A 26,964-nucleotide genomic window follows, 5' to 3' on the forward strand; every position below is an offset into this window, starting at 1 on the left:
TTTTAAGGAAAAGGTGGCTCACTTTAATAACCACAGGCATTGGTCACTATTTAACAAGACATTCTAAAAAAGTAATCACAATTTGTCTGATAGTAGTTTACAAGTGGATGGTATACATTAAGATACAGAGGTAGAAGTTCACTTTTACAATGCTTCACTAATACAGATTACCAAATTCAAGGCACAAAATTGTTCGCTTTACAAAAAATACTGTAAAAATGTCATTTGCTGTTCTACAATGTGAGTACGACTCAAAACAAATCTTTACAACCTTTCATGTTCTGCATGTAGAGTTGCATCACGCATTATTCCATTTTTCCTTTGCTAATAATTGGCATGACCAGCACTTACATAAACAGTAAGTATCTCAGCTAAATTGCTTTGTCCTTTAGGCACAAGTCCAGTTACAGAATTTAACACAACAGCTTCCTTGGGGGGTGGGAGAACTCTGTCAGAAGCAAGAATGAGGAGGAAGAAAAGAAACATGTAGTCCATAACAGTAAACTGGACTCTGACATATAAAGGGAAACAGAACAGAGCATATTTCAAATCAAGTTACTTGAAAAATGTCAGCTTAAATCACTGACTGAATTCCTAAAAAAACAGGTGCCCAGTACAAGTTTGCTCTGACAGTATGTAAGACATTCATTTGCCTTTGAATCAGCAGAGACTTACAAATTTCTTTTAATCTTTGTTTAAATAGAACACAGTTGCAACAAAAGAGAATTACACCACAATTTGGCCATGTGTCCTTTAGAGAACTTGGGTGAACAAGTGAAGAGATGCATTCAGAAACTGTCTTTGAACTTGCTGTAAAATCATGAGCAGTAGCTTAAATTGCAAGATTTCCCTCCCTCCCCCTTCCAATTAATATAGGGAAAGCCAAATCATTTCTGAAACATTGCATCTTCTAGTTGGAGACAGCTCTGAGAAGCCTTGGCAGGCTAAAGAAGAGATATCATACAGTGCATCCCTACAAGTAGTATGACTAGTTTACTGTACATACAGTGATATTCTAAAGGACAATGGTGGCAGCTACATTGTGAATTCATCTGACCTACCTATCACATTTCCCAAGTACTCTAGTCAGTTTTATTTACAGTATATAAAAATGCACTGATTTTTAGAGTTCAACACACAGGTTTAGGACCCGAGAGAATGCCACATTAAGATGCTGACATTTGCATCTGTTAGATGCAAGTGCACTTTACAATTCAGTCACGTAACATTATTGCATTCACCTATAAATGCTAGTCCATCCAAAACTGTTAAATTCCATTTTTTGCTTCATTGTTGTTTGTAGCCTGTTTCCGTTGAGCAATGAAAGGATACATACACTTGTCTGCTCCCAAAAATCGGTACATGCATACAACTGCTTCAAATGGCAGAATACTGTGAAAAAAGAGGTTATAAATTTGTTAGACAGCATAGAACAAAACCTCTGCTTGTAAGTATATGCACTTACATGCACTATGTACTTGGTCTCCTTAAAAGCAACATAATAGCTATTAAGTCTTAAAGGAATTTCATTTCACAGGGATACTTGGAGAATTGAAATTCTGGAGTCCCAACCACACAAGCAAGTAGAAAGGAAGCAGCTCTTTATTAAAATGCCTCCAGCTTAGACATGATTTTCTGTTTCTTCACAAGCAGTGTGACAGCTTGTTTTAAAGAGGTAGGGGGTGGGGGGAAGTGCTGGGGCAAGGGTATCACAGAAGGTCTACTCAAGGCAAAGCATCTGCTGAAAGCCACATCAGCAGAGGTCATCAGACATTTAAGATATTCTTTAATGTGGGATTAGTGTTAGTTAATGCCATTCTTTGATCACCAGATGTCTAACAACCTTGATTTATATTCTAAATGCAATCATCCATCCTCAAAAAGAAAGGTCTGAAGAGAGCAATTTCCTTTTTTTCCCCCCTCCAGATAAAATTCCAAGAGGTGATTATGTGATGGATACCTAGCTACAGACCCTCCCTTCCTTCTCACATGCACAATATATTGGTTTTATTTCAAGAGTAGCACTCAGGGGCTCTAGTAAAGGACTAAAATGGGATTCCTCAGCCCCTGGAAACAGGGGCAGACATTCAGTGGAAAGCAGTGCACAAATTCCAGCCATCAGGAGTAATGACCACTGAAGCACCAAGAAGTAGATGTCACTGGTACAGGTGTCCTCACTGCCAGCAGTACTGCTTGTGCAGTAGCTGCAGGGCCTTTGATCTAAAGGCTGCTGCCCGGGGCATGGATTATGCAGAAGCTTTGATCTCCCTGTTGGAAGCTAAAATGTTGAACCAAGAAAACCCAAAGGGCCTTTGATGTGACTGTTGCTGTGTAAGGCACTGCTTGTGCAGGAAGCGCTGAAGCACCCTCTGAGCTTCTGCTTGAAGAAGTTCGTTCTTAAAGATACTGACAGCGGCCTTCATTTGTTGGCAGAACAGACACATAAATGCTCTTCCAGGAAGAGGTGAGTAGTGAAGATTCCTCTATTCTTTGGTAAGCCTGTCCACCAGGAGAGACTTGAGGAGGAGAACCACCTTGTAAGTAGAATAAAGGTCACTAAGGTTCTCAGTTTCAACCATCCTTCAACAGAAGGAAAATAAGACAGCACTATATTTTAAAGGTTTCCCCTATATACTACAGATTTAAAACAAAACCATAGACAGCTCTGAAGCTGATCTCCATAAACTAGAATGCAGGTGATGTTGCATCAGAGAAACTGCAGCAACTCCTGCATTACCTGAAGTGTCAGCCTGGTTACAGATCAAACAGTTTCCATCCAAAAAACTGTAGTGTATTAGAACAAAAATAGTAACTCCTTTAAATAGTCCTTCTGCAGACTTTGACTCTAAAAATTGGTCCCAAATGTGCAGATTTTCAGTTTATTTACAATATTTGAGTAAGTTCTGAAGAATCTGCAGGCAGGGCCTCCTACACACTGGTTCTAGAGACAAGTGGCTAAAGGTTCGTCTGCTGCCTTGTGCCCCATTCCTAAAGAGCATCTCAAACAGTGGAAGTAAAAGTCAGTTGAAAAGAAAATAGAAATCTAAGAAGGATGAGAGATACCAGAAGGATAAAACAAGGATGCATAAACACATGGGATCTCAGTTTTATAGAGCTTCCCAAGCAAGCAATCTACAAGCAGGCAAGCCAAGAGAGAGACTTATGAATTCTAACAAAACCACACCTATGGTCTGTGTGGGTGGGTGTTTATATTCAGAAATTGGACACACTCCTGTGTTTTACTCATATTTTGGCATTGTATTGCCAACTAACTGGGACTTCAGCTCTTACCTTTTCATGAAGGTGACCATATACATGAGACGAGGTGTGCAGATCATTGGCTGGTCTGTAAGGATAGCTCTCATAGCCTGCTTCACACAGTATTCTGGTTTCAAGGGTGGAAGGAAAGGCTCAATTTCTTTTCTGAAATATTTAGGACAGATTGATATGATACATAAAGAACCACAGACCTCAGTGAAGAGTTCATTAACTCACTTTCTTTGGAACTTTACATTCACTGTTAAGTTACAAAGACTAATTCAAAAGTTGCATTGCCTATGCACAAAATGACAGAAGACAGCAAATTCAGAAAGTCTCTTTTTTGAGTCTAACACTAACGTATACTAAAGCAGATATTAAATTTTAATATTTTTTATGGTAACAGTTGAGTTACCTTCAAATACTTTTACAGCACTACAAGCACAAAGCAGAAGGAGAATTCTACTCACCTGATCCTGCACCCTCTAAACATTCCTGTATCTACAAGGTAAGGGCAGACTAAAGTAGTTTTGATTCCATCCTTTTCAGCAGCCTTCAATTCATGGCTCAAAGACTCGTGGAAACCTACAGCTCCAAATTTGCTGGCACAATAATCCTGTGTTGGCAATGAACGAAGCAAAAAAAAAAAAAAAAGCAACACAGAAAGGACAGATATGAATGAGGTTCAAAGTCAGCATACCTGAGGTGATTCTGCACAGGTTTTCAAAGCAACAACAAAAGACACCCACTGAATAGAGCATCACATCAACTCATTTATCACTTTACTTTTGAGGCAATTAGCCCAGAATCATGAAAGCAGGAAAGTTGAATGTAGGAGGATATTACCTTGGATTCAAGTCTTTGAATTAGGCAGGCTTACATGACAAGTTACTCCAATTACCAGCTTGCTTAATAATAAATGGGACAACAAAGGACTGAGATACCTAATACTACCTCAGGTCAGATTTGAAAACACTTGGAGAGTTGGCAGAGTATAGGCATAAAAATTCTAATGGTGTTATTTTTAAGATTAGTTTCAACAGAAGACATAATGGAGTTTTGAATATTTGACACACACAAACAATACACTAAATTCAGCAAAATAAAAAATAATTGCATAGACAGCAGTAGCATTTGAGTTTTCTGTTGGATGTGTCCATCTCTGCTGGTGGTCACACCCACAGGAAATTCTTTGTAGCTTTCTCAAGACAGTAAATACTCTACAAAGGCTTGAGTTACACCAGCTTCATTCATTTGTGTTACAAAACACTGCAGTTTAAGGTCCTAGATTGAGCCTTACCTATATGCAAAGAAGCCTGTGTGCTTATGAGGTAATATGACCATTATTATTTTAGACACATTAATTATTACTAACTGAATGCTTTTTGTTCACACTTGCATTTGTACTAATGACTCAAAAAGCAAGACAATAAGCTCTAATCCTAACCTGTTTTTATGCACCAAACAAGTCTCACAAACTGGAGTTCTCAAACAGTTGCTAATGAAGCAGGTGAGACACATATTCTAGAAGGTTTACAGCCATTTCCTCACAGAAACAACCAACAGAAAACATCACTTCTGAAAGCTTCTGGCTTTAAGCTTAGCATTGAAGATCTTGACAGGAGTAGATGGTTAACTTTCAAGTTGCTAAATTTATTCAAAGGTCATTTAGCATCCCGAAGCCCTTAGCCATCCTGGGCTTTCGCTCTAGGTGGTAAGTCCACCATCCAAGTGGACAAATGCTATGGCTACCTGAGCCCTGAGGGTACCATCACCATAGCCTCCAAGTATCTTTGAAAACTTGACTTTATTTTCTCCAGCTGGTAAAATTAAAAAATCTTATCCTAAGCAAAAAGTGCCATTTTTTTTAGTGAAGTATAGTCTAACAAACCTCCACTCCAGCAGTACTGAATAATCCCAAGGAACTTGCAACTGTCACGATGTGTCCGTGGTTCATTTCCAGCATCTTGGGAAGGAATGCTTTAGTGGTCTAATTGAAAAGAAACAAAACAAAACACACACAAACAAAATAAACAAAAAAAACCAACACACCATGAACAAGCTACATTAGTAATAAGTTTTCAAAACCTCTCTCATTTGTTATCAAGAAGATAAAAGTACAATGATTGTACTGGTTTTGAACTTCTGAGTTTGTCAAAAATGTCAACAGAAAATCTACAGCCTGTGAATTCAGACAGCAAGTCAGCAAGGATTAGATCTCCAGAAATCCTAAAAGGTTAAAGGATCAATTGACTTCAGACATGTTTATTTTTCTGCAAGAGACTAGTTATCAGAAAGAGATAATTTGACCTTAAAATGGAAGTCACATTTTTTTAAAGACAGAAAAAGGAATGCAAAGTGTTTAATTACACCATCCAGCATATCTGCTGAGACCAGTACCAATTACCAGTTCTAATTATTGACTGTGTTTTGTAAGTTAAGTTATTTGGATAAAATTAGCCATATCTACCACCTTGGGCATTTTACATTAAATGAAATACTGAAGGTAGAGTTTTTGCTGATACTACTTTTTACTTACAATACAGTAAACACCTGCTAGTCTAAATTACTTTCCATCTTTATTAGTATCTAGAAGCATTGCTATAACTAAAAAGACAAGATATACATTTCTGGTACCAGTTCCTTAGCAGTTTAAAAATAAAGCAAACAAAAGCAAGTCTCAAGAAGACACTTTCATTTTAACCTCCAATTTTTAAATGTTAATTATAACAAAGTTTGTTTCTGACCTGAGTCAGTTAACACCTTTAAAAAAATTAAATTTTAAGCAACAAATTGAAGGTACTTGCTAGAAGATCACCCCGACTAGATTATGTACCTTTGTCATATCTCTCTTCTGAAGGTGACTCAACACTTTCTCATTTTAAACAAGTATTAAGCAGAGTGCCATATGTGCTACAAAAATCAGTGAAGTGGGAAAATGGCATGTGTCGCTACAATGTACTTTGGTTTCTAGGTGGTCAGTGTACCATGAGATCACTTAAATTGCCCAAGAACTTCAGAAAGTGCTTTTTAACCACTAGTTAATACACTAATCTATTAGTGACAGAGCTACGAGTGTATTCTAACTCACTCAGTACCACCTAATTAAAGCCTCCCAGAAACCTTGTCTGCCCATGTAATTTGTATCCAAACTCAGAGCATGAAAGTGCCCCTTAAGTATTTGCTACTTGCTTAATTGTTGGTCTGAGTAGTGTCAGCTGCATTCTTTAAAAGACATGCAAGCTACAGCTGAATCCATCTAATTCCATTCTTATGCTGTCTGCATTTTCCAATCACAGACGTCAGGACAGTTTTGCTCTAATGATTTTCACATGTTCCTGTACAACATTTTTGCCTGCAGGTGTTAAATGACTAATCCAGACCTCCTAACACCACACAAAAGAGTGTTTTCACTGGACAGCTGGCAGATGATAGAAGATTAACAGACCTCCTGACTCCTTGCCTTTTCTACTGTTGATTCATACAACTCCTAGATTCTGTCATAACTACAAAATGAAGCTAATTATAAAAAAATAATCAGAGCAAGCTGCCTTGCATTTGTTTCTTTCCTCATGGCAGGGATCTCTAAACCTCTTGTACTGAGCCTCGGACAAGAATTCAGTTTGCTGTTAAACTAATCTGTGCCAGGCACACAAAGTTTCAGCCTCTCTTCCCTTGTTGCATGGCAACAAAGCCCAGTCATCATCGGGCAGTGCCGGCTGAAAACGTAAGAGGCTTCGCTTGGATGGCACTGAACTTTTACAGAGTGCTCTTTATCTGCAGCCTGCCTTGCACACTCCAACACCAGTGGCATGTACACTATCCCTGATCCTCTGTGCTATCCCTATAAGATATCTGTGCCTCAACTCAGTTTTGCTAACAATTTACTCCCCTCCAAAGCATTTGTCAGCTCCATCATCAGTTTTCACTTACATCTCAGCTATCTGTCCACATCACATTGGAATGACTGATTGCCACCTCCCATTGCCAGAAAGCTTGATAATGCAGACTGAAGCTCTGGCTGCAAACCACAGCAACTAAGGAAAGGGGCAATTGCTTTGAGTTTGTCTTAGAGGAGAGAAAAAAGGGAAAGAAGTGATAATAGATTTTTTTCCCCTACCACTTTCAAGGCATGAATCAATGTCTTCTGCCAAGAGATAAACAGGTAAGTGCACCAAGTTATAAAGTGCATCTTTACCATAGCACTGCCTTTTTCCCCTCCTTTTATTTTAGTGTTAATATGATGAACTATAACTAGGTGTCCATAAATGTCTATATATGTCTGAGAATATACATATATTTTCAGAGTCATATATATAAATGTGGGAAATAACCAGAGTAGTCAATTGCAGAAAACCTGCTCATCTATGCTATGCTGTTTCAAAGCAAAAAGATGACAAAATCTGGGGTTTCAGACCTTGTGGCTAAAGTAACTCATTTTCAACCAGGAGAAATTGGCACATGACAAATAAAGGCTGTTGAGCACACTTTTGGGTGACGTCTTCAGCATCTCAAGTGCAGACTGAACAACTCCCAGTGCAGAACTATGGTCACTTCATGTAAGTCATCTCTTAAAGTCATTTATGGCCACACAGGAAAAAAACACAGCTCCTCTGCTCTGAAGACAATTAGCAATTCATAGAAATCTTTGCATGAGACCTCAGTGCTCTGAAGCAGCCTGTTCAGAGCAGACCCCTGTACTTTGTCATGGGATATTATCCCACAAATCCATTTAAAACCTGAAGCTGAGGCAGCCTATAAAGATAGCACAACTATCATATGCAGGAAGCTTTGCAGTCAACTATCAACATCTCAGCTAAATGGATGTCAGAGAAAGTCATCTCGATTGCTGCCACCCTCCAGCCATCTGCAGCAGCTGGGAGTCAACACTTGAAAACAAGCACTGTCAGAGGCAGCCACACCCTACAGGGGGGGGATGCATTTCCAGGCTCAGAGTAATGGCTTGCCCATTGCTCCTCCCAGCCTCCTCTTGCTGGGAAAAAACAAACCCAAAGTGAAGCTATTCTTTCGTGGTATAAGCAAACCCCAAATAAATCAGTGTTCTTCCTGAGTTTCTGGCACAGCACGCTTTCTTGATCAAAGCAGCTTCCTCTACACTCTGGTCCCCAGTTTTTCTGCCGGTTACATAAACCAGATAAACCTAGTTTCTAGTTTCTTTCAGTTTCAGCTACATCTGCCTACCAGACCTGAAGTCTTCAGTGTTCTTGTTGTGCTGCTGAGAAACTAGTTAAGAGTTTGACTGGTTTGGGGTAAGATGCTTCCTGGGTGGCCTTCCCATCTGGAGTTTGTCTGAACAGGTAGCACAGCCCACATTAGTCTTCTGAGGTGATGCATGGACATGCTAATCCTCCATAAAAAAAGAAAAGTATTAGAAGATAGCAAGCAAGAAATGTGTTTTGTCCATGGCATTAGAGGTCATGAACCAGGCCCACAAAATAATTCAAATCAACTCAAGTGATTTAATCAAACTATCTGCCTTCTGGTTTGATCCTTGAGGTTTCAGTTTTACCTTTCACAGCTGCAGAGAAAGGCATTTAAACAAAACATTTAAGCCAGCACTAGGTCATTTATTCATGACAAACATACCAGTTTTCAACACTGAGAGAAACTAATAAGTAGAATATAATGGATGAAAGAAATTGTGATGTGTTAGGGTGAAGAATCAGCGAAGTCATGCAATGTTCAACATCAAGAAATGAAAGTTAAGCATCCTCTTCACCCAGAATGAGCTTTTTTTTTTTTTCAGTTGAGGAAGGAAAATAAAACAAATCCCAAAAGCATAGTGACATAGTGAGAACATGAATTTTCTAACCTGCAACATACTTCAGATACACAGAAACTAGGTAGGATAGATAGAACATATGAAGCTGTTCTGAACAGAGAGTAGAGTTAGTTTTTAAATTAGTTTAACCTGTAAATTTTTTGGAGCCTAGAGATCAATATCGTCTAAGTATATTCCTCCATGCTTCTGAATATACCAGTAAGAACAAACTATTCCCAGTAGCTATAATCAAACATGTATTTCATGTGCACACAGCTTAAATGACTTATTTCTCACAAGTGTGAAACTGAACAAGCATTTACATGTCACTTCATAGCTTTCGTAATCTGTTCTCAACATTTTGGTTTACGGCAAATTAACTTCTAACAGTCTAGCACTTCTTCCCTCCCCTTCCCCAAATTCTTTAGTTCCATTCTTAATGAAACAAAACTCAAAAAGATTGTGCAACACAAAGACCAGCACAGCTGCAATGTCAAGACAAATTAGTCTAAATACAGCAAATGAGAATATGAAGAAATACTGTGTTTGGGAAAGTGATTTTTTAATTAAATTTTGGATTAATTATTCTTAAAGAAGAAAGCAAACATCCACAGAAAACAATGTTAGCTGTATGCAGCTCAAGACAATGAATCCTGAATGCAGAAAGCACATCAAAGTAGAAAAGTACAAGCTACCTCAAGTTTAGAGAGTTGCCTTTGTATCAAAGAAAGAAACAAGCAGGTACCAACACATGAGGTCCTTTAAGTTTCTATTTTTCAATACAATAAGTTTCTTCACACTTTCTGCCTTCTGTCAAGATCCTTTTAAAACTATTTTGATGGTATAAATAAACTGCACTACTGTAAGGCAGGAATCCCTTTATACCAAAGGAATAGCTCATTTTCCACACAGTTCCTTCAGGTAAGGAAGATGGAAAGCATGGGTTATTTTTTTTTAGGCTTATCTAAACAGGTGAGTTTTTACATCACTAGTTATCCACAACAGTGGTGTACTGGTATAACATAAGACATTTCCTCCTAGGCCACAGCTACTCCTGACTGCCAGGGCAGCTGCCTGACAGCTCAAATGTGTGCAACATTTGGGTGAATGCGTTATTTCAACTTTATGTTAAAAACTATTCAGCCAGATCCAAGAAGTTAAATTGGTGTGGTTAGTCAAGGACTCACATTCAGACATCTCTGATAACTAAGGTACCAGAGACCATAACTGCCTGCTGCCATGCATGTTAGCTACTCCTATAACTCACAGTGACAAGAAAAGTTTGTGTTTTTTTTCTAAAATATATGTTACCACCTCTCCCTCCCTTAGCATGAACATTCAGACTTCTTTTCTTCCCATTATTCTTCACAGTCCACAGCAAAACACACTGCAAGTTCCCTCATTCCTGTGCAGGACAACATGTGACCACTCACTCCACCACAGAACCAAATACAGAGATTTCCACATGCCCCAATTTCTTGTTCCATTCCAGTCACTGAGAAGAAATGTACAAAGGTCTGACAAAAGAGCACCTCTAACTCTTCTGCAGACAGGCTGTGGCAGCTTTACCTGAAGTAGGTTTGTCCAAACTATACAGTATAGCAGTAATGCACTACTATATGTTAAAAGGAAAAGGAAGGTGGCCAAAAGGCAGAAAATCCCCTTGGCAAGCTTATCAGTAAATACACTGAAGTTATTTTCAGCTACAGTCATACATCCCAGCTTGTTTCAGTAGACAACAACTTTAAATACATTTTATAAACACAGGTTAAAACCTCACTCATAGGATTACAGTGAAAGTAATTGCCAAATAGTTTTAGAAGAAGCCTTGAAAATATGCCCTAGAACTCTTACTCTCAAAGGAGAATTTGAGTTAGAGACTATAATATCCAAAATGCCTTCTCAAGCACCAAAGCATGAAGTTACAAGCCTGGATTTAACCATTTGTTTTCCTTCTAGACTTTTTATTTGGTTCCCAAGAGCACAAGTACTTGTCATTGCACTATCATCTCAATTACTTTTCCCATATAACCTCCATATCCTTCTTAAATTCCTTCATACAAGCAATTCAGGTCTCCCTGAAGACTAGGGAGACCACACAGTACAAAGGACATGGCTCTGACAGTAACAGGCTGAATACAGCAGGCAGATAGAAGTCTACAACTACTGTTGACCTTGCTAACACAAGGGACCAAAGCTGTACTTGAAAGGACCTCAAATGTCTCTACTGACTGTTTTCAAGAAGTGTTGGGCCCCTTCTGGATAATTAGCCACTGTCTAAGTAAATATTTGAATAGCTGTGGAAATTAGAACAATTTTTGATCTTTGGTTTCTGTTCTCAAGAAACAATGATGAAAAATAGGTCAGAATTACATGATCTTCCTAAAGTAATGAAATAAAAAATAAAATCACATTTCTCTGAATTTTTTTATGGGTCCACCCAGATCCTTCAGAAATGAAAAGAATCAGGAGATAAACATGATGTCCTCAAGCCAAGCTTCCCTAGACGGCTGTATTAACTATTCAAGGATTGTCCTCAAGTGTGCTTTGCACAGGCCCTGCATTCAGACAAAAAAAAGCTAGACCTTCCAATATTTCATCTCAAAAGAAGTCCCTTTGTTATTTATCTCCTGGCAGGCAACACAACCTTCAATTTCTCATTAAAGCTTTATTTGTCCTTCTCATAAACCCCCACTATTTTGGGGCCAGAGGGATTCCTTTAATATTGAACTACACCCGCAGTTAATGCTTAACATACATGCACAGTAATCATGCTACAGTTGCCTTGCAACCAGAAACTCATGAAAGAACAACACAGACTTAAAAGAAGTCTGTAATGATGAGTACAAGGAAGCAAAGCCACACACACACTCTCCAATACCTTGGATAGGCTATATTTGCAGACAGAGTGAAACTACAGATAAAAATCTACTCAGTTTAAGAAGTGAAGGTAATACTCAGAAGGAGTAAGTTACAACAAAAAGCAACATCAGGTACTTTAAAACTCTATTTGATTTATAGAGAAGCATATTTTCTCCTCTCTCCAACTCTGTGTGAAATACTGCATTGAAGTACATGAAGTCTCAGATAGTCATAAGCTACTATTTGAATCACTTGTTTTATAATTTATTATTAATTTATGGAAGTAATTTTCTCCACCCTCATGACAGATCTATAGACATAAAATCCCCTGCTTCTCAGGCATTTAATCAGCTGAGAAGCATCAAAGTTTTACAAAAATAGGTGAAATCTTATTTATGGAAGTTTGTAAGTGGGTTTGTTAGTATTAACAAGTATCTGTTGTGTACCATTTCCTAAAGAACAAGTATGCTACGGTCCATACTTACGTTACTACATTGTTTAGCATTTGTATTATTTAGGGTTCAGTTCCAAAATTTCTCCAGTTTTGAAAGCCAAGAGCTGCCACTCTTTCCTATGAATGCTTCAGTCATTGTAGTGGTTCCTCTTTTACATGGAGTTAACTCATGTTAAGTATATTAGAAGAAAGATGAAACTGAATTAAGTAGCTTCCTTAATCAGAACTCAGTGCCACAAAGCTGTTTACAATGGCTAGACAGTAAAGATAAGATAAGTAACGCTATTAAACAAAAAAAGCACACAGGAAACTAATACCACTAGTTATCTCTCAAACATTAATCATTGATTTCCACTCTTTACTACTAGAACTAATTATGCTATGCCTAGGGCAACTGAACATTGCCTGACTAAATTGCCTTTTGTATAGCTTGTTAACAAGGCTGTGTCCACAGAGACAGGGATATGAAAAATGCTTAGGAAGGACATTGCAACAGAAACTTTCATTACTGTTGCCTTATGTCTCTACATTGTCTTCTCCCTCATTTCTTTTAAGGGCTTAATTTCCTGGGATCTTACCCCAAATTGGGGTAAAAAACCAGCTTTGTTCTCCCTCTCATCTGAAGTGTAGGTTAAATACTCAAGAATACTACCTAAATAATACAATTCTGGCTTCAGAAACTTTCCTCTGGAGAGTCGAGGTGGAAAAGGTATCACTACATCAGCTTTACGGGGCTCTGCTGCTACTCAAACTCCAAACGCTCTTCAGTAAAGCTTTTCTGCATCCCCCACCACTGCACAACTCTAGATTTTGAGTGCACCATTACCTAGGGCAGAGGTTTAGGTAAGCAGAACAGAGTCAAAGGTAGCACTGATTTCTCCTTAAGAACATTTCACTTCCATTTAGAGGGTTCACTATTTTATATGGTTTTTGGGCATGAAGAAATTCAGGTATTCAAGCTAAACTACCCTTGTTATCGCTATGCCAGCAAATGGAATTTAGATCCTTTATGTTACTGGTATGCAGTCTCCACCTTTCTGCTCCTAAGAACTTCCTCTTCCTAAGAGGAAACAGATTTTAGATTTACATAGTTTTTAAATTACTTCCATCCTCAGATGTCAGGCTCATCCTGTGAAGTGTCCAAGCTGTCTAATGACTATATGTCACCAATTATTTCTGTGGAAACACTTAGCTGCCTTTAATGGACATTCTTGTATATATACACACTACCATAAATGCACACTGACTTGTCTACTTTCTAGATATTGCTTGGTTGATGTCTAACTGCTTCCTATATATGCAGCAGTATACATAATTGCTCAAATCACTGATTATATATTTTGATCTGTTTCCTCAAGGGTTCGCAAGCCTTTGATTTCATATGGGTATGAAAAATAAAGCACATTGTCACAGGTTGCCCAGAGAGGTTGTGGAAATCTCCATCCTTAGAGGTATTAAAAAGCTGTTTGGACACGGGCCTAGGTCCCTGGCTCTAGGTGACCCAGCTTGAGCAAGGGGGGTGGACCTGATGACCCTTCCCATCTCAGCCATTCTGTAATTCTACACTTGAGTATACCAATTCCCTGTTCAACAGCCCATTCCCTCTTCCTCTTACAGAGGAAGCAGTTCACAAGCCAGCAGAGACCTTGCACTCTGTATGTTACCAGCAAGTTTATCAACACAGAAACTTAACTAACTGAAAAGGATACCGATTCTTCAGCCACATCTCTCTTGTATCTCTCCAACAGGAGCTCTTGCCTGTAATAAATTATCCTGCTCTGTCTGAAACAGTGTCTGTTCTACTTCCATTTCTCTTTTTCCTTTGCTCTCAAGTCCTTTCAGATTAAGGGAGAGCCCAATGAAGCAGTGCAGAGCACCTAGATTAATTTATTGTGGAATTAACATTTTCAGTCGAGTTCAGAATACACACATACCATACTGTTTTCAAAAACTAATTATTATCCCCCTGGCTATTAGAAGGCCTCCAGTAAACACTCTCTTGCCTTCACAAACTATTCTGCCCACTTTGAATTTTAATGGGGTTTAAAGCTTGGTCAGAGCTATCACATATTGGATTCTCAACAGTTGGCAACCAATAGGGCAAAAGACAGTATCTCTACTTAAGCAGTGTCAAAGTGCAAAACAATGTTTGTTGTGAATTTCAAATACCAAACTAATCTAAAAGATGAAAAGGAATAGTAGTAGGTAAGATGGCATGGCAAGAGAGCTGTTGGAGGCCCACCTATGTGTTTAGTCTGCCTTATACTGCAGAACAAGCAAGTCTAGACTAAAGTGAAACTTGGAAACAAATGCATACCTGCAGACTTCTCCAGACAGCACAAACTTGGGGCATAACCAAGCCTGACAACTGAAGGTTTCAAAGCGCTCATGCTAAAAAGCTGATCTCTTGCCTCCCACCCAAAGGCATTTTATTAGACAAGTTGATATTTACTGTCCATAAATATTAATCTTATTCTACTCTCAGACTATCATAGGTACCAAACCACAGTTATTACTCAACTTAAACAAAGTATTACACAGTTGGCAGCAGCCACCGAAAAGCAAGATGCAATTTAAAGAAAGCGAATCCTTCTGTTCAGATCTACCATGTCAGCATTTGAGCTTTCTATGTACCCAAGATAAACACAGAGCTCCAACGCAGCTGTGAGCGACAGCACAGTTACGCTCCCGTAAATTTACGGGAATTTAAGTTACAAACAAGTAGGTAGCACCACCAACCTTGTATTCTTCCACAGGCAGATCTATCAGTACAGATGACCAGATGACCTGGCATTTATTCAAATGTCAGATTTGAAATTAATTTAGATTTTTCTGGTCAAGTGATACACGAAGTTAACACTTGCCTACTCCTTTCCACAAAAGCTGATTTAAGCCCTGCTGAAGTCAAATGACTAGAAAGTCCTTGTTTATATACTGACAAATGGCTGTGTCAAAGGATTTGCAGTGTTTCAGAGCTATGTTGACATTAGTGTAACAAACACATTAGTTCCTCACCTTCCGTTAGCACAAGTCTGCAGCAAATGTCCAACCATTTGGAGAGCAGTTATTTATTGCCAGCTATTTGATAACCTTGACAAAAATGAAAACATGCCCCATGAGTCTGTGAAAAATCCACATAACAAATTCATTTTAGGAAAAATTAGATAAGACCTCAGAATATAATGTTCAAGGAACAAGAACACAATCCAACTTCTAAATACACATTTTTCTCCAGCTTGCCATAAGCTTAGTCATCCTCTGGAATATTTAGTACAACTTGGTATTTTAGTCTACAGGTTTCCAAAACATTACTAGAGAACAGTATTGTCAGAACTACTTATGGAAAATATGAAGTCATCATTCATGTTTTATGATATACGTAGCAGACTTTTCAAGAAGTGGCTAAGCAGAAAAGGACTGTCTCACATTTTATAGATACCTTAAGGCCAGTACCTCCATAACAATGCAACTGCCAGAGTACTTGCAGGCAGATGAAGCTGAGTCACTTTACTCATACTGCCCAACTCACTCACCAAGTCATTGTTTTGAATCATCTGTTTTACAATAAAGAAAGTGATTATGCTACAACAGCATATCTCACAAGAAGAAGAGGTTTAGAAAGGAAGTCTCCCTTTTCACATTTAGTGGAAATAGAAAAAGACAAGATGATATAGCTGAATAGAGATTTAGCTTCAATATTTGTTTATGAAACAGAAAGACCCTAAAAGGCTACAACTTTTTATGAAGTAACTCACTGACCAAGAAAATAGCTTTTTTAAAATGCATGAAACTTAGAGGTTTTTCAAATACCTTGATTTTTCTGTTTTATAATTCTCCTCATCCTTCAAAAAAAGGGTGTTCAGAAAATAGTCTTAGCAGGTAAACTTCCACTTCATAAGCCAACAAAGGATAAAATGATCAGAAGACTCCAGTTAATACAGTGACTAAACCAGTAACTAATACAATTTTCAAAGATTCTGCCTACACAGGCATTTTAACCAAACAAAGTAAACTGCTCACTTTCTTAGGGGTTGAGTTTTTCAACAACAGAGACACTTCCTTTGCCTGCCTGTGGAAACTGCTTAGTTTCCATAAGCTCAAACATGGTTCTGGACAGATCTTTTCCACATTGTGTGCTAGTACAGCTGATTTCCAAAGAAGTCAAACGGTGGAGTACACTGCACTGAGATCACCACTCTTCATGGTAGACAACAGCAACCATAGTATTGGTCTCGGGCAAATAAGCTAGAGCTGTTAACACAAAGTTATCTGATGTGTACAGAAAACTAACTTGCCTTTATCTAAGGGTTATTAATAAAGTATAATTAAAGTACTGCCATCTCTTTAGAAGTCAAGTTGTTACATTCAGACTGCTATGCCAATGGCAGATTTGCTACAGCTCAGAACCATTTATGACTACTTAACTATTTAGAGGTTATAAATCTTATTCCGAAAAAAGTCTTAAAGAATGAGGCTTCATTAGAATAGCCACAGAGGCCCTGTTCAAAGCTACATGGTTTTATCCTATCTCTCCTCATCCCCACACGCTCACTACTCCAAGTTTGAAACGTTCATAAGGTAATTCTAGTCTCTAAATAGAAAAACCAATCAATTCAGACAAGTTTTCCTCCCTGCCCTCCAGAAAAGTTAGTGAGCTGAACTGGCTCACCCGAAGACCAGACGAATATGAAAACTAGTGCAAGGTAAGATGCAGATTCAAGGGGTGGTCCCACATGACAGCTTGCCACCACTAAGCTTCCTTGTAGTTTCATTCTAAGTCAACAGAAATTTTGGACAAGTTACTTTTAAGCATACATTCATATGCTTTTCCAAAACAACACTGAAAGGAGAGTGCTCAAGAAGCTGTCACACAAGTTCAAACAGATGGCAGAAGCAAGCAGCACCAGGGCACATTTAGGTGCAGAATTCAACAGCCAAACAAACTTGAATTTCAAAAGGCTCACACCAAGTCAGCCACCTCAGCTCCACAGCTGTTCCGGCATTCCTTGGCCTACCATGCCCTCCCATCCCAGTTGTGATAACTCACTGGTGTCAAGTGTTAATTTGACTGACATATAAATCATTATGCAAATATAATTATTTACAAGAACAAGGGTGTTCATTCAGAAGTATAAGCAAAGATGTAAATCTCTCCCCTGTTTGTGACACATCTTTTCAAACTAAACTCTCAAACCCCAAGATTCTATGAATCTTGAAGTCTATGTCTACTCACCTATATCATAACTGCATTTTGAAAGACTTTTCATTTTTTAAACAGATTAAGCAGCCTGGGACAACAGGTAAAAAAGCATACAGCATCACAGGTAAATCAGTTTCAGCTTGCCTTTGCAGAAAGACGTCTGCCATTTTTTACAAAAGACAGACAGGTATCTGTAACTCAGTTTTACCATCAGTGTCAATAGCCAGAAACCTCAAAGGTCAAACAGAGCAAGGCTTATCAAAGTGAGTGATGTGCTGGCTTTTATATACAGAGAACTGTGGAAAGATTTAGTACTAGAGATACATAACAAAAACCTTTCCTTCCCTCCTCACCCCCATCCCCCCACCCCCTCCCCAAAAATCCTGCAAGTGAAATCAAAGCATGAGAAGCATTGGGAGAGAATAATAGTTCACAGCTGATAAAGATAAAAGTAGAAAAGATTTAAGAACTGCAGTGCTAAAGTGGCAGGGATGGTGCTAGAAAACATAACATTCATCTTTCCTCAGCCTGTCCCGTCAGAGTAATTGATGACACTGAGACCTATGAAAAAGGATTGCTTACCCTCACAGATCAGTTCAGACAGGTCTTAGGCAGTGATGCAACCACTGGGTTAGCAGGACACTTAGCTACATCATAATTAGAATTGCTTTTCTCCACCGTTGAGTACGCAAACACACCTGTCTTCTAGAAGTCTGCTGTAGTCACTTGGTTATTACAGAAAGTTAATAACATAATGACATAACATTAACTTAGCTGTTTTTCATAAATAACAGTGGATGCTACTTGTAAATAGAAAAATCTGGAACTTTAAACTCCACTGTCCTCCTCACCTCCACAGGACAAGAAAGGCATACAACCTTTAGATGAGTATTTCAATAAAACATTGAAGAGCCACTCTTTCCGCTTCTAGCAAGGTTAGGCACCATACCATCAAAGACTATGATTCCATTCAAGGTTTTCCTGTCTCCCCAGATCCTTCAAGCAGCAGCATAATTGCAGATCAATGTCAGGGCAGAGGTTTATGCTTATTCAGCCGACCTACCTCATCCCATAAGAAGGAGGAATTTAAGCATCACACTGCTCGCTCATCCAGGACCATGCTTTCAGAGTAGATTAGCAATCCTGAAAATATTCATACAGTTTGCTGACAAGTCTGTGACCCCCAGAAAAAGTCACAGAAGACTGAAGAGTGAAATTATCCTGAGTGTTTACCTCTGCAAGCCATACTACAACTCCAGCTTTATTTTAGATGGCTGTAGAATTGCAAGCCACTAATAATTGATTAATACTTCATATACATTTCAAGTAGTTTGAGAAGTCTTGGCGTGGTCTCTTTAGGACAACTTTCCCTAACAGAAATTCCACACTGCTTTTCTGTGAAACATATGACTGTTTTCACCTAAATTCTTCAAGCTTCATATAGTTTAGTGCATGGAAGTAACTGGCTGATCACACTTCATGCTACCATCTTGGACACCAATCTACAGGCAACAAAATTCATGGGTCACAATCTGAGAATCTCTGTTTTCTGTTCTTTGACAGTCTAAGATGCAGGCACCTTTCAAATGGTGCAGCAAATTAAATTCCAAAGTACGCCTGTGAGAAGCTATTGCAAAACCTCAGGTGTGACTGAAGCAGTGTAAGAAAAACATTCCCAACGGTCATTTTAGATTTGTTAACTAACTGGGATGAAAATTGAATACTTTACATCATCAACGAAAGGGAAGGGAAATGCAAAACTTCAGGTGCCACTTGAATAAAACAAGTCAGCATTCTCCACCAGGCAAGGAAGATGTCCTAGCACAGAAAGTATATGTAGGAAGGTTAGTGTTGTAACACATTCAAAAAAATCTTCAATATGATTTTCCCACAGCCCTGATGGAAGTCTTGCTAATTAACTAAAATTGCTATTAATCTCTTTTGCTCAGACTCCTCAATACATAACTACTCATTTGTCATCAAAATACAGTAGACAATGAAGAACCAGGATGGAACAGCCTCAACATCCCTCAGAGACTAAAGCTGAGAAATACATGGAACAACCACAGTTCAGTCAGCAGTACTGTGGAATCTCAATTATAGATGCTCAAACGCATATGATTCCTACTCAAGGCAAATGAAGAGGTGTTTTGCATAAGACTAAGACCTACCTACAACCCCATCTCAACATGCTCAATTATGCGTGTTGGCTCTTCAGATGAGTACACTGCCTGAAGTAATTTTTATCCCCATCCATGACTCTTCTGAAACTGATACAAGATTGCTGCTATTGGCCAAAGCTCAGACATATAGGAACCTAGCTAAATAGTTTGGGTTGGTAACCTCACCAAAAAAGGGAAAAAAACTAACAAAACAAAAAAAATTGAAAGTTTGAGTGATCACTATAACTAAAATATGACTACAAAGCTAAATTGTAGATACATAGATTCACACAGATTGTAAAATACAGGTTACAAAATTAAAGATTGCATGCTTGATGACAACTGTGCTTGACATAATGCTAGACAAGTCCTCATAGACCATGACATAAATTTGTGAGGAAAGCTCTGAACCACTAGTCTCATGCTCACTCCAGCTTCAGAAATATATATCCATGCACTTATTTTTCCAATAACTTGTGTTTAAATACACTACTTTATAAAATGGGAAAGTGCAGATTTTGGGACATGCAACTGAAAGACAATGTTTTCTCAACTGATAGATTCCCTCAATTTTCTTCAGAAATGAACTCAAGAACATATGAACAGGAGAACTCTAACAAAGCACTTATAAGTTTTAAGTATGACTAATATGACTATTTCTGTAGCTAAGAGTACTGTTGCTTTTTCCTTCATACTCACTACCTAGCATGCTACCACACCATATGAAACACATGTGCTGTCCAGGGTAATTTACTGGTGGCGTGTAGTTGGAATAATTTTGCAAGGGAAGAGTTAGTTTTGATGTTACTTTTTGGATCACACACATATGTTTTGCTTGAACTTGATCCAACTCATTTTTCAAAGGAAAAAAGTCAATAACGCATAGATTAAACCTTGCAAGTACACTTGTTTGTCTTGGGGTACATTATCATGAAATTAAAAAAAAAAACACCAAAAAACAAAAAACCAAAAACAGTTAAAGCTGCTAACTCCACTCATCCAAAATACTAAATATAGCTACCTTGCCCTTCAGTGGAATATTGTCTTTGTATTTGATCACAGATGTTTGAATCCTAGATTTGATGACAAAAATTAATCTGCTATGCTGATAGGTCACAAGACTCAGCATGGTATAGTTTCAAATAACGTAAGCTGCCTTTTCTTCTATAGAAGATTCAGTGTGCACATTAAGTGTAATACTTCCATATTTGAACTAAATAAACTATAGGCATAAGAGACTAGAATAAAAATACATAATTACTGATATATTATAGACAACTATAAGCCACTGTTACTCTCCAAGCAATCCTGTCAGTCTAATTAGGTTGATAAGAACAGCAGCTGCAAAAATAGGTATTTGATTTAGTAACTCTGTATTAACCATCTTTGCAAGGTACATTTAAAATTTAGAGGTTTTAGACTATTCATGAATGCCCTAAATACTTACTAGTATTTCCCTCTTAAATCAGTATTTATCTCTTTCTTTATCAAGGTCAGGCCACCTAAAAAATTACTTCGAAATTCTTACAGATATGCCAGTATACATTAAAAAAAACCAAAAAAACACCCCAAAAAACAAGTAATTTGTAAATACATGAAGTAACTACTCCAGCTAAGAAAGTAGTACACAAGTCTTTAAACTCTGGGTCCTAGTCTTTCTCTACTTGGATTTTTTTTTTTTTTTTAATATGACAGAGCTAGAGGAGAATGCTTTTGCTTCCCCCTTTTGGTAAGTTGAAGAGAACTCTAGGAGGAGACTAAGCTGAAAGATTTGGAGTATCCACATGACAGAAACACAGATCACTGTTCTCTCAGAGGTGAATACTGTGGATCTGTTGTACAGAAGCATCTTCACGTAAGAGATTTTCAGACCCTGCTCATCACCTTGCTCTTGCCTCTGCCTCAACAACCAAATATAGAAGCATTTCCCAGGTACTGCACAATATTAATATCCATCTATCCAGCAATAAATAATTCTTCTGGAAAATAATGTTAGAGTAGGTGCAAGGCTTGCAAATTGCCCCAAAAAATAAGAATTTGTACAGGCGTTTTGGTCAACACAGTGGTGCAATCGAAAACACAGTATTTTGATACTTAAGCTTTATTGTAAAACTATGAGAAAAAAAATCTTATTCCTATATTTCCTAAAAACTGATTAAGCAACAGCTTTAACTTATAATGTGATTTAACATTTTTTAAAGTTTGAATCCTAACATACGACAGGAGGAAAACTTCTTTGCGGAAGTTCAGTTCTAATAATTGACAAGTGTAGCCGAGTAAGTTATTATTCTTGCAATAGACCGGCAGGAAAGATAGTGTTACACTCCTGCTACAATTTTATGCATCTGCAAATTATAGTAAACCAGAGCTGGCTTGTTTCAAACCGGGAATGGATTTTGTCCCTATGTTTCCAATATCAGAAGCATTCAAGTTATCGCAGCATGAAATAACAGGTTTTTAATACTGCAGTGGATTTTATGCTGTGGAAATTGCTACATGATGCAGTGGTGACATGTTTATGTAGAACACTCATAGTAAGGATTACACAAATCATAAATGTCAGCAAAATGGAAAGCATCTGTTTAGGTTGTGGCATGCTAAGGATCTCTTGACTGCCAGTTTGTGATAGGGTACACAGCCCAGTTGAAGTCACAACAGCAAAACAGTGACAGATTTTCATGTCACCGCCTACTGCAGAAGCTGGGCAGCCTTCAGATGGTAGCTGCTAACATAAAAGCAAGCTCAGATCACCTGCATTCTGCATGGAAAGCAGGCAATTAGTCTAATGTCAGATGTTTCAAGGGAACAGTACTAGAGCCCTATTTTCAGTTTTTATATAGAAGCACAGTGAGGCTTGATTAATGATCAAGGGATGAAAAATAATTTCCCCTGAACCACAGTAAAAAGACCCCAAAAAACCCAAACCCCCAGAAAGTACAGAAACTTAACTACTGAAGCAATAATACATGCAAGAGCCATGTCTTTACAAAATCCATTTACAGCTTTTTGGACTAAACACCCTCCAAGAATAGTTAAAAGCCTACATAATGCTCCAGAGTATTAGCTTTGCTTTTGGACCACCAGTTTAGCTGACATGGAAAAGACTAGCTATATAAGACTTCACACATCTAGACACATTGTTCTATTTAAGTCAGCATTGACTTGCATCAAAAAAGTTGGCTTCAAATCAGCTGATTCAGATGATATCTTCTGAATTAAGTAGTATTACTTTCAACAGAAGTCCACCCACTATTGGTCAAGCCAACCCTTTTCTGGGATTGTGGAGTGGAATACAAGGAAAAGAGCTCTGCCAAGAGCAAAAGAAAAGAGGAAAAGCAAAGCAGGACACAGGATCTACAGGAAGTGTACATATGAACAGATCCTCAATTAAATATAAAGGGTGTTGACTGCTCCTTAAAAAACTTAAGCCAAGTTCTCAAGTTCCACAGTTCAGACCTAGCTTTACCTTCTTGCAGTAATTTTTTTTTTTTTTTTAAATTTTCAAGTTACTTCACACTAACACTTAAGGATGAATGGAACTGTTGCGGAAACCCAATCATAGTAATACTATAAGTTAGGTTTCTCTTACTGTAAGAGACTCAGAACACACAGAGTGCTTTAAAAAGGTTCCTGAAACTGTTATAAATAAGTGTATGACTTAGGCCTGAAGGAAGAACAGCTGGAGAATTTAGGATCCTCCCATATTTTAACTCATGGTGATGTCATAATTTAGAGTTCTTGGAACTGTCAATTCGACATTTAAACCACATCAATAACAGTCATTAAATCTAGTGCACATCTCTATTGGCTTAAGCACCAACTTAGCTTTTATGAAGGGGAACATCCATAGCTCTTAATTATAAGAAGTCACATGAGTTTTCTCAGAACCTTTCAGATTGCCTTAAAACTTACTTTCAGAATTCAAAAGTGTTTCTAAACATACTATTTTGTGTGCACTGAAGTTTAAGCACTCTCTCTGCAAGCTTTACAATACATTGGAAAGAGACTGCTCTGCCATTAAGTATTTCACAGTGCAGATTTGAAGGGGCTCCTTTAGGGTTATGAAACAGCATTTCACTTGCACGTTAACAGAGTTCAGTTTGGGAGGGCCTTCTAAGTTTTGAAGATGGAGCATTGTACAAAATTTTATTATGAACAGGTAAGACCAGTGAAAGAAGGTTTAAGTTGAAGTATATTTCAGATTGCTTAAGCCTTTCATTGTTATGCAAGTGTATTTCATAACCTTATTTGAAGAATCAAAGAACAGTTTTAAAACTAACAATGGTCTCAGTCTGACAGCTAATGCTAACCCAAGTGTGCATCGTGCCCTCTTTCAACACCCCAATTTATGTAACGCCACACCACCGCGAGTTTAAAAATAAACCAAACAGGAAAACAAGATTTAAATGAACAAAAAGAGCAAGATCACATAGCTTGTTCTCCTCGATTAGCATCTGCTAGTTATGGAGACAATGCCATCCCAGAAATCATATTAAAGATTTTCTTCTACAGGCAGCCCTCAGAGAAAGCTATGAGGACAAATATGCAGGATTCCTGAAAGTGTTCTTGGCTTGATTTCTTGAGAAATCTTTTTCGCCTTTCCTCCCAGCCTTCAAAAGCAACAATTTGCCTCCAAGGCAATTCAAACAACGTTTCCAGCAGGAGTTTTAAACTTTTTTTCCAGAAATGTGCAAGCTTGCTATTGTAACCATCATTAAAACAGCACCTTAAAGCTGCTAGTGTGCTGCCAGAAGAGTATGTGAGGAAGGCTGAGAAGCCATTCATTAACAGTAATAATCTTTAAGCAAATTCAGAGGTTATACTTGTAAAGGTTTTCATATCCAGAGCTACAGAAATGGGCACAAGACTTAGAACTCTGGATTCTGGCAGGATAATGCTCATTTAAAACTATTTGTTAGCAATCTTGATATCATGATTGCTTTTAAACAGAACAGTCAGTTCAAAATAAGAAACCTTCAAAGCAGTGAGCTTTTAATGAAAAGGAGAAAGTACAAAACTCAAGAAGTTAAGCAACAGTAGTTCATTTCCCAAAATTAACTGCCGAAAAAGGGCAGCAGAAAGGAGTTTATAGTTACCCAGAAGTGCGCGTGGCAGTTGACCATCATGGTCCTCTCAATAAGCTCATCAGGACACTCCAGAAGATGGTGCCCGGAGACCACACCAGCATTGTTAACCAGGACAGACACCTCGCCAACCTCCTTGCGGACCCTCTCAGCTATGGAGTAGACATTCTCTCTCTTGCCCACATCACAGGTGTAGGTGTAAACCTGCAAGTTGCAGTGGGGCAGCGCATCTTTCTCTCCATCACCAGCTACTAAAGAACACAGATAAGAGAACAAAAGGGGTGGGGGAGCAATAAAGTTCTTACTCGCTTTTTGACATTCAAACAAGTAGTCAAGCGTAAACAGCAAATACAATCGCAAACCAGCAAAACTTCCATTTACTTCGGTGTCAGCGCAATACACAGGGACTCGTCTATTTACTACCGCTGTCAAAGCGCTTTAAGAAAAGCCGCAGCTTTTAAAGCCGCCGCTGGAGCCCAAGGCTGCGCGAAAAGGGTCTTCGCTCAGCGCTGCGGGCACGGGGCCGGCTCCGCCTGGCAGCGGCAGCCGCGGGGGTCCCACACCCGCGGTCTCCGGCCCGGAGCCGCTCTCACAGCCCGCCGCGGGCGAGGCGGCCCCGTGCCGGGCAGGTGAGCGGCGAAGGGCAGCTCCCGGAGCCCGCCCCGGCAGCGCGGCGCTTACCTCTGGGGGCAGCGGTGGCCGCCTCCTCGGCCATCTCCCGGTAGATGTGCCGTACCATGCCCGCCGTCTCCTCGTTGCTCTGCGTGTTGATGTCCCACAGCACCAGCAGCGCCCTGCGCCGGGCAAACTCCAGGGCGAAGAGGCGGCCCAGGCCGCTGCCCGCCCCGGTGATCAGGCACACCTGCCCCGCCACGCTCTTCTCCTTGGGCCGCACCAGCCACTTGGCCGCGGCCAGCACGAACGCCCACAGCACTCGGAAAGTCACCACGAAGAACTCCAGCAGGATGTTCATGCTGCCGGTGTGCGGGGGGACCCGCGGGGCCGGCGGCGCGGAGCCTCCCCGCCGCCCGGCTCTCCCACCTGGGGCCGCCGCTGCCCGAGACCGCCCGCTGCGGGCGCCGACAGAGGCTCCGCTCCCGGGGTCCCGCCGCCGAGCTCGCCTTCTCCGCCCGCGGCACCCCGCGCCCCGCCTCAGTCACACAAGCCGAGGAAGGAGCCCGGACGCGGCTCTGCCCGCCCGCTGCGACCGCCCCGTCCCGCCCGCGGTCCCGCTGCTGGCAGTGCACATCTTGCTCGCTCGGCCCTCTATATAGGGCGGACCGGGCGGCCGAGCCCCGCCCCTGGGCTGGCTCATCCCGCCCCGCATTCCCGGGACCCCCCGCCCCCGGGCTGGCCCGTCCCGCCCCGCATTCCCGGGACCCCCCGCCCTCGCCCCGCCCCGCCAACGAGGGAGGTCCCGGCCGGGAACGGCAGTGGGAGCGGTCGGAGCTTCGCGCGGCCCGGGGCGGGAATCCCGGCGGTCCCCCGCCCCCGGCATGGGACTACACGTTCCGGGTGCGCCCGAACCCCGCAGCGCCATCGCGGGGTGGCCGAGGGCGGCTGGGCTGTGCAGCGCGGGCCGGGGGAGCACGAACGGGGGCTGAAGGTCCGTGCTCGGGGCAGCGGCGAGTGGCCGGGAGCCGCCGGGATCCCCGCAGGGTGCCCGGGACCCGCGGGCCTCGGGTTCCCCTGCTGAACAAAACCCCGATGGTTTCTCGGTCTGTCAGCCAGGTGTAGGGCCATTGGTATCTCACCAGCCACGGACTGAAATGGGAGCTCACAGGTGCCAGCAAACGGAACGCTTTTTTTTTTTTTTTTTTGCTGTGCGACAACAGCGGCCTCTTTCTGTAGATGGGCACCCTGCGGCCCCTCGGCACCCGAGCATCACGCTCCAGGGCATCTGCCAGCTCCAGAGGACGAGGAGCAGAGCGTGCCCTTGCAATTTCCCACACGTGGACCGGCGAGACTCATCCCACTGTCTCTGCCCGCCTGCAGCCGCGTCCCTTTCTTCCTACGCTGCCCTTTTGTTCCCTGCGCAGCTACCCGTTTTCAGGAAAGTTATTGGAGTTTTGTATTTGTGACTACTGCCTCTCGGATTTAGCAGAAATTCGAGTTCAAAAGTTTCAGAAAAATGTGCAGACAACCTTTTCCTTAGTAGATAT

At 40.3% G+C, this 26,964-nt stretch overlaps 1 protein-coding gene across 2 annotated transcripts; it reads right to left on the minus strand.

The window, feature by feature from the left end:
- On the minus strand, positions 1 to 26,040 carry RDH10 (retinol dehydrogenase 10). 2 transcript variants are annotated; one of them, XM_050314995.1, is made up of 6 exons: positions 25,484 to 26,040; positions 24,815 to 25,053; positions 5,150 to 5,248; positions 3,729 to 3,874; positions 3,292 to 3,423; positions 1 to 1,392 (listed from the first exon to the last, which is right to left on the minus strand). In XM_050314995.1, the coding sequence occupies exons 1-6, from the start codon at positions 25,773 to 25,775 to the stop codon at positions 1,269 to 1,271; spliced, it is 1,032 nt and encodes a 343-aa protein (XP_050170952.1). In that variant the 5' UTR covers positions 25,776 to 26,040; the 3' UTR covers positions 1 to 1,268. The 2 variants fall into 2 exon arrangements, with proteins under 2 accessions (XP_050170952.1, XP_050170961.1); XM_050315004.1 differs by having other exon boundaries at positions 24,815 to 25,050; positions 25,484 to 26,021.
- Positions 26,041 to 26,964: the final 924 nt, after the last annotated feature.

The sequence above is a fragment of the Myiozetetes cayanensis genome, unplaced genomic scaffold (assembly GCF_022539395.1).
Source record: "Myiozetetes cayanensis isolate MyiCay16 unplaced genomic scaffold, myiCay2020 scf1, whole genome shotgun sequence".
Classification (NCBI taxonomy): Eukaryota; Metazoa; Chordata; class Aves; order Passeriformes; family Tyrannidae; genus Myiozetetes; species Myiozetetes cayanensis.

Bases quoted from the DNA above. Each gene is read 5' to 3' on its own strand.
- RDH10 (XM_050314995.1), bottom strand. From the start codon at position 25,775: ATGAACATCCTGCTGGAGTTCTTCGTGGTGACTTTCCGAGTGCTGTGG. The intron at 5,249-24,814 runs GTAACTATAAAC...CTTTTCAATTAG, and splicing joins ACTGCCACGCGCACTTCTGG to ACCACTAAAGCATTCCTTCC. The intron at 1,393-3,291 runs GTAAGAGCTGAA...CTTTTTTCACAG, and splicing joins ATGGTCACCTTCATGAAAAG to TATTCTGCCATTTGAAGCAG.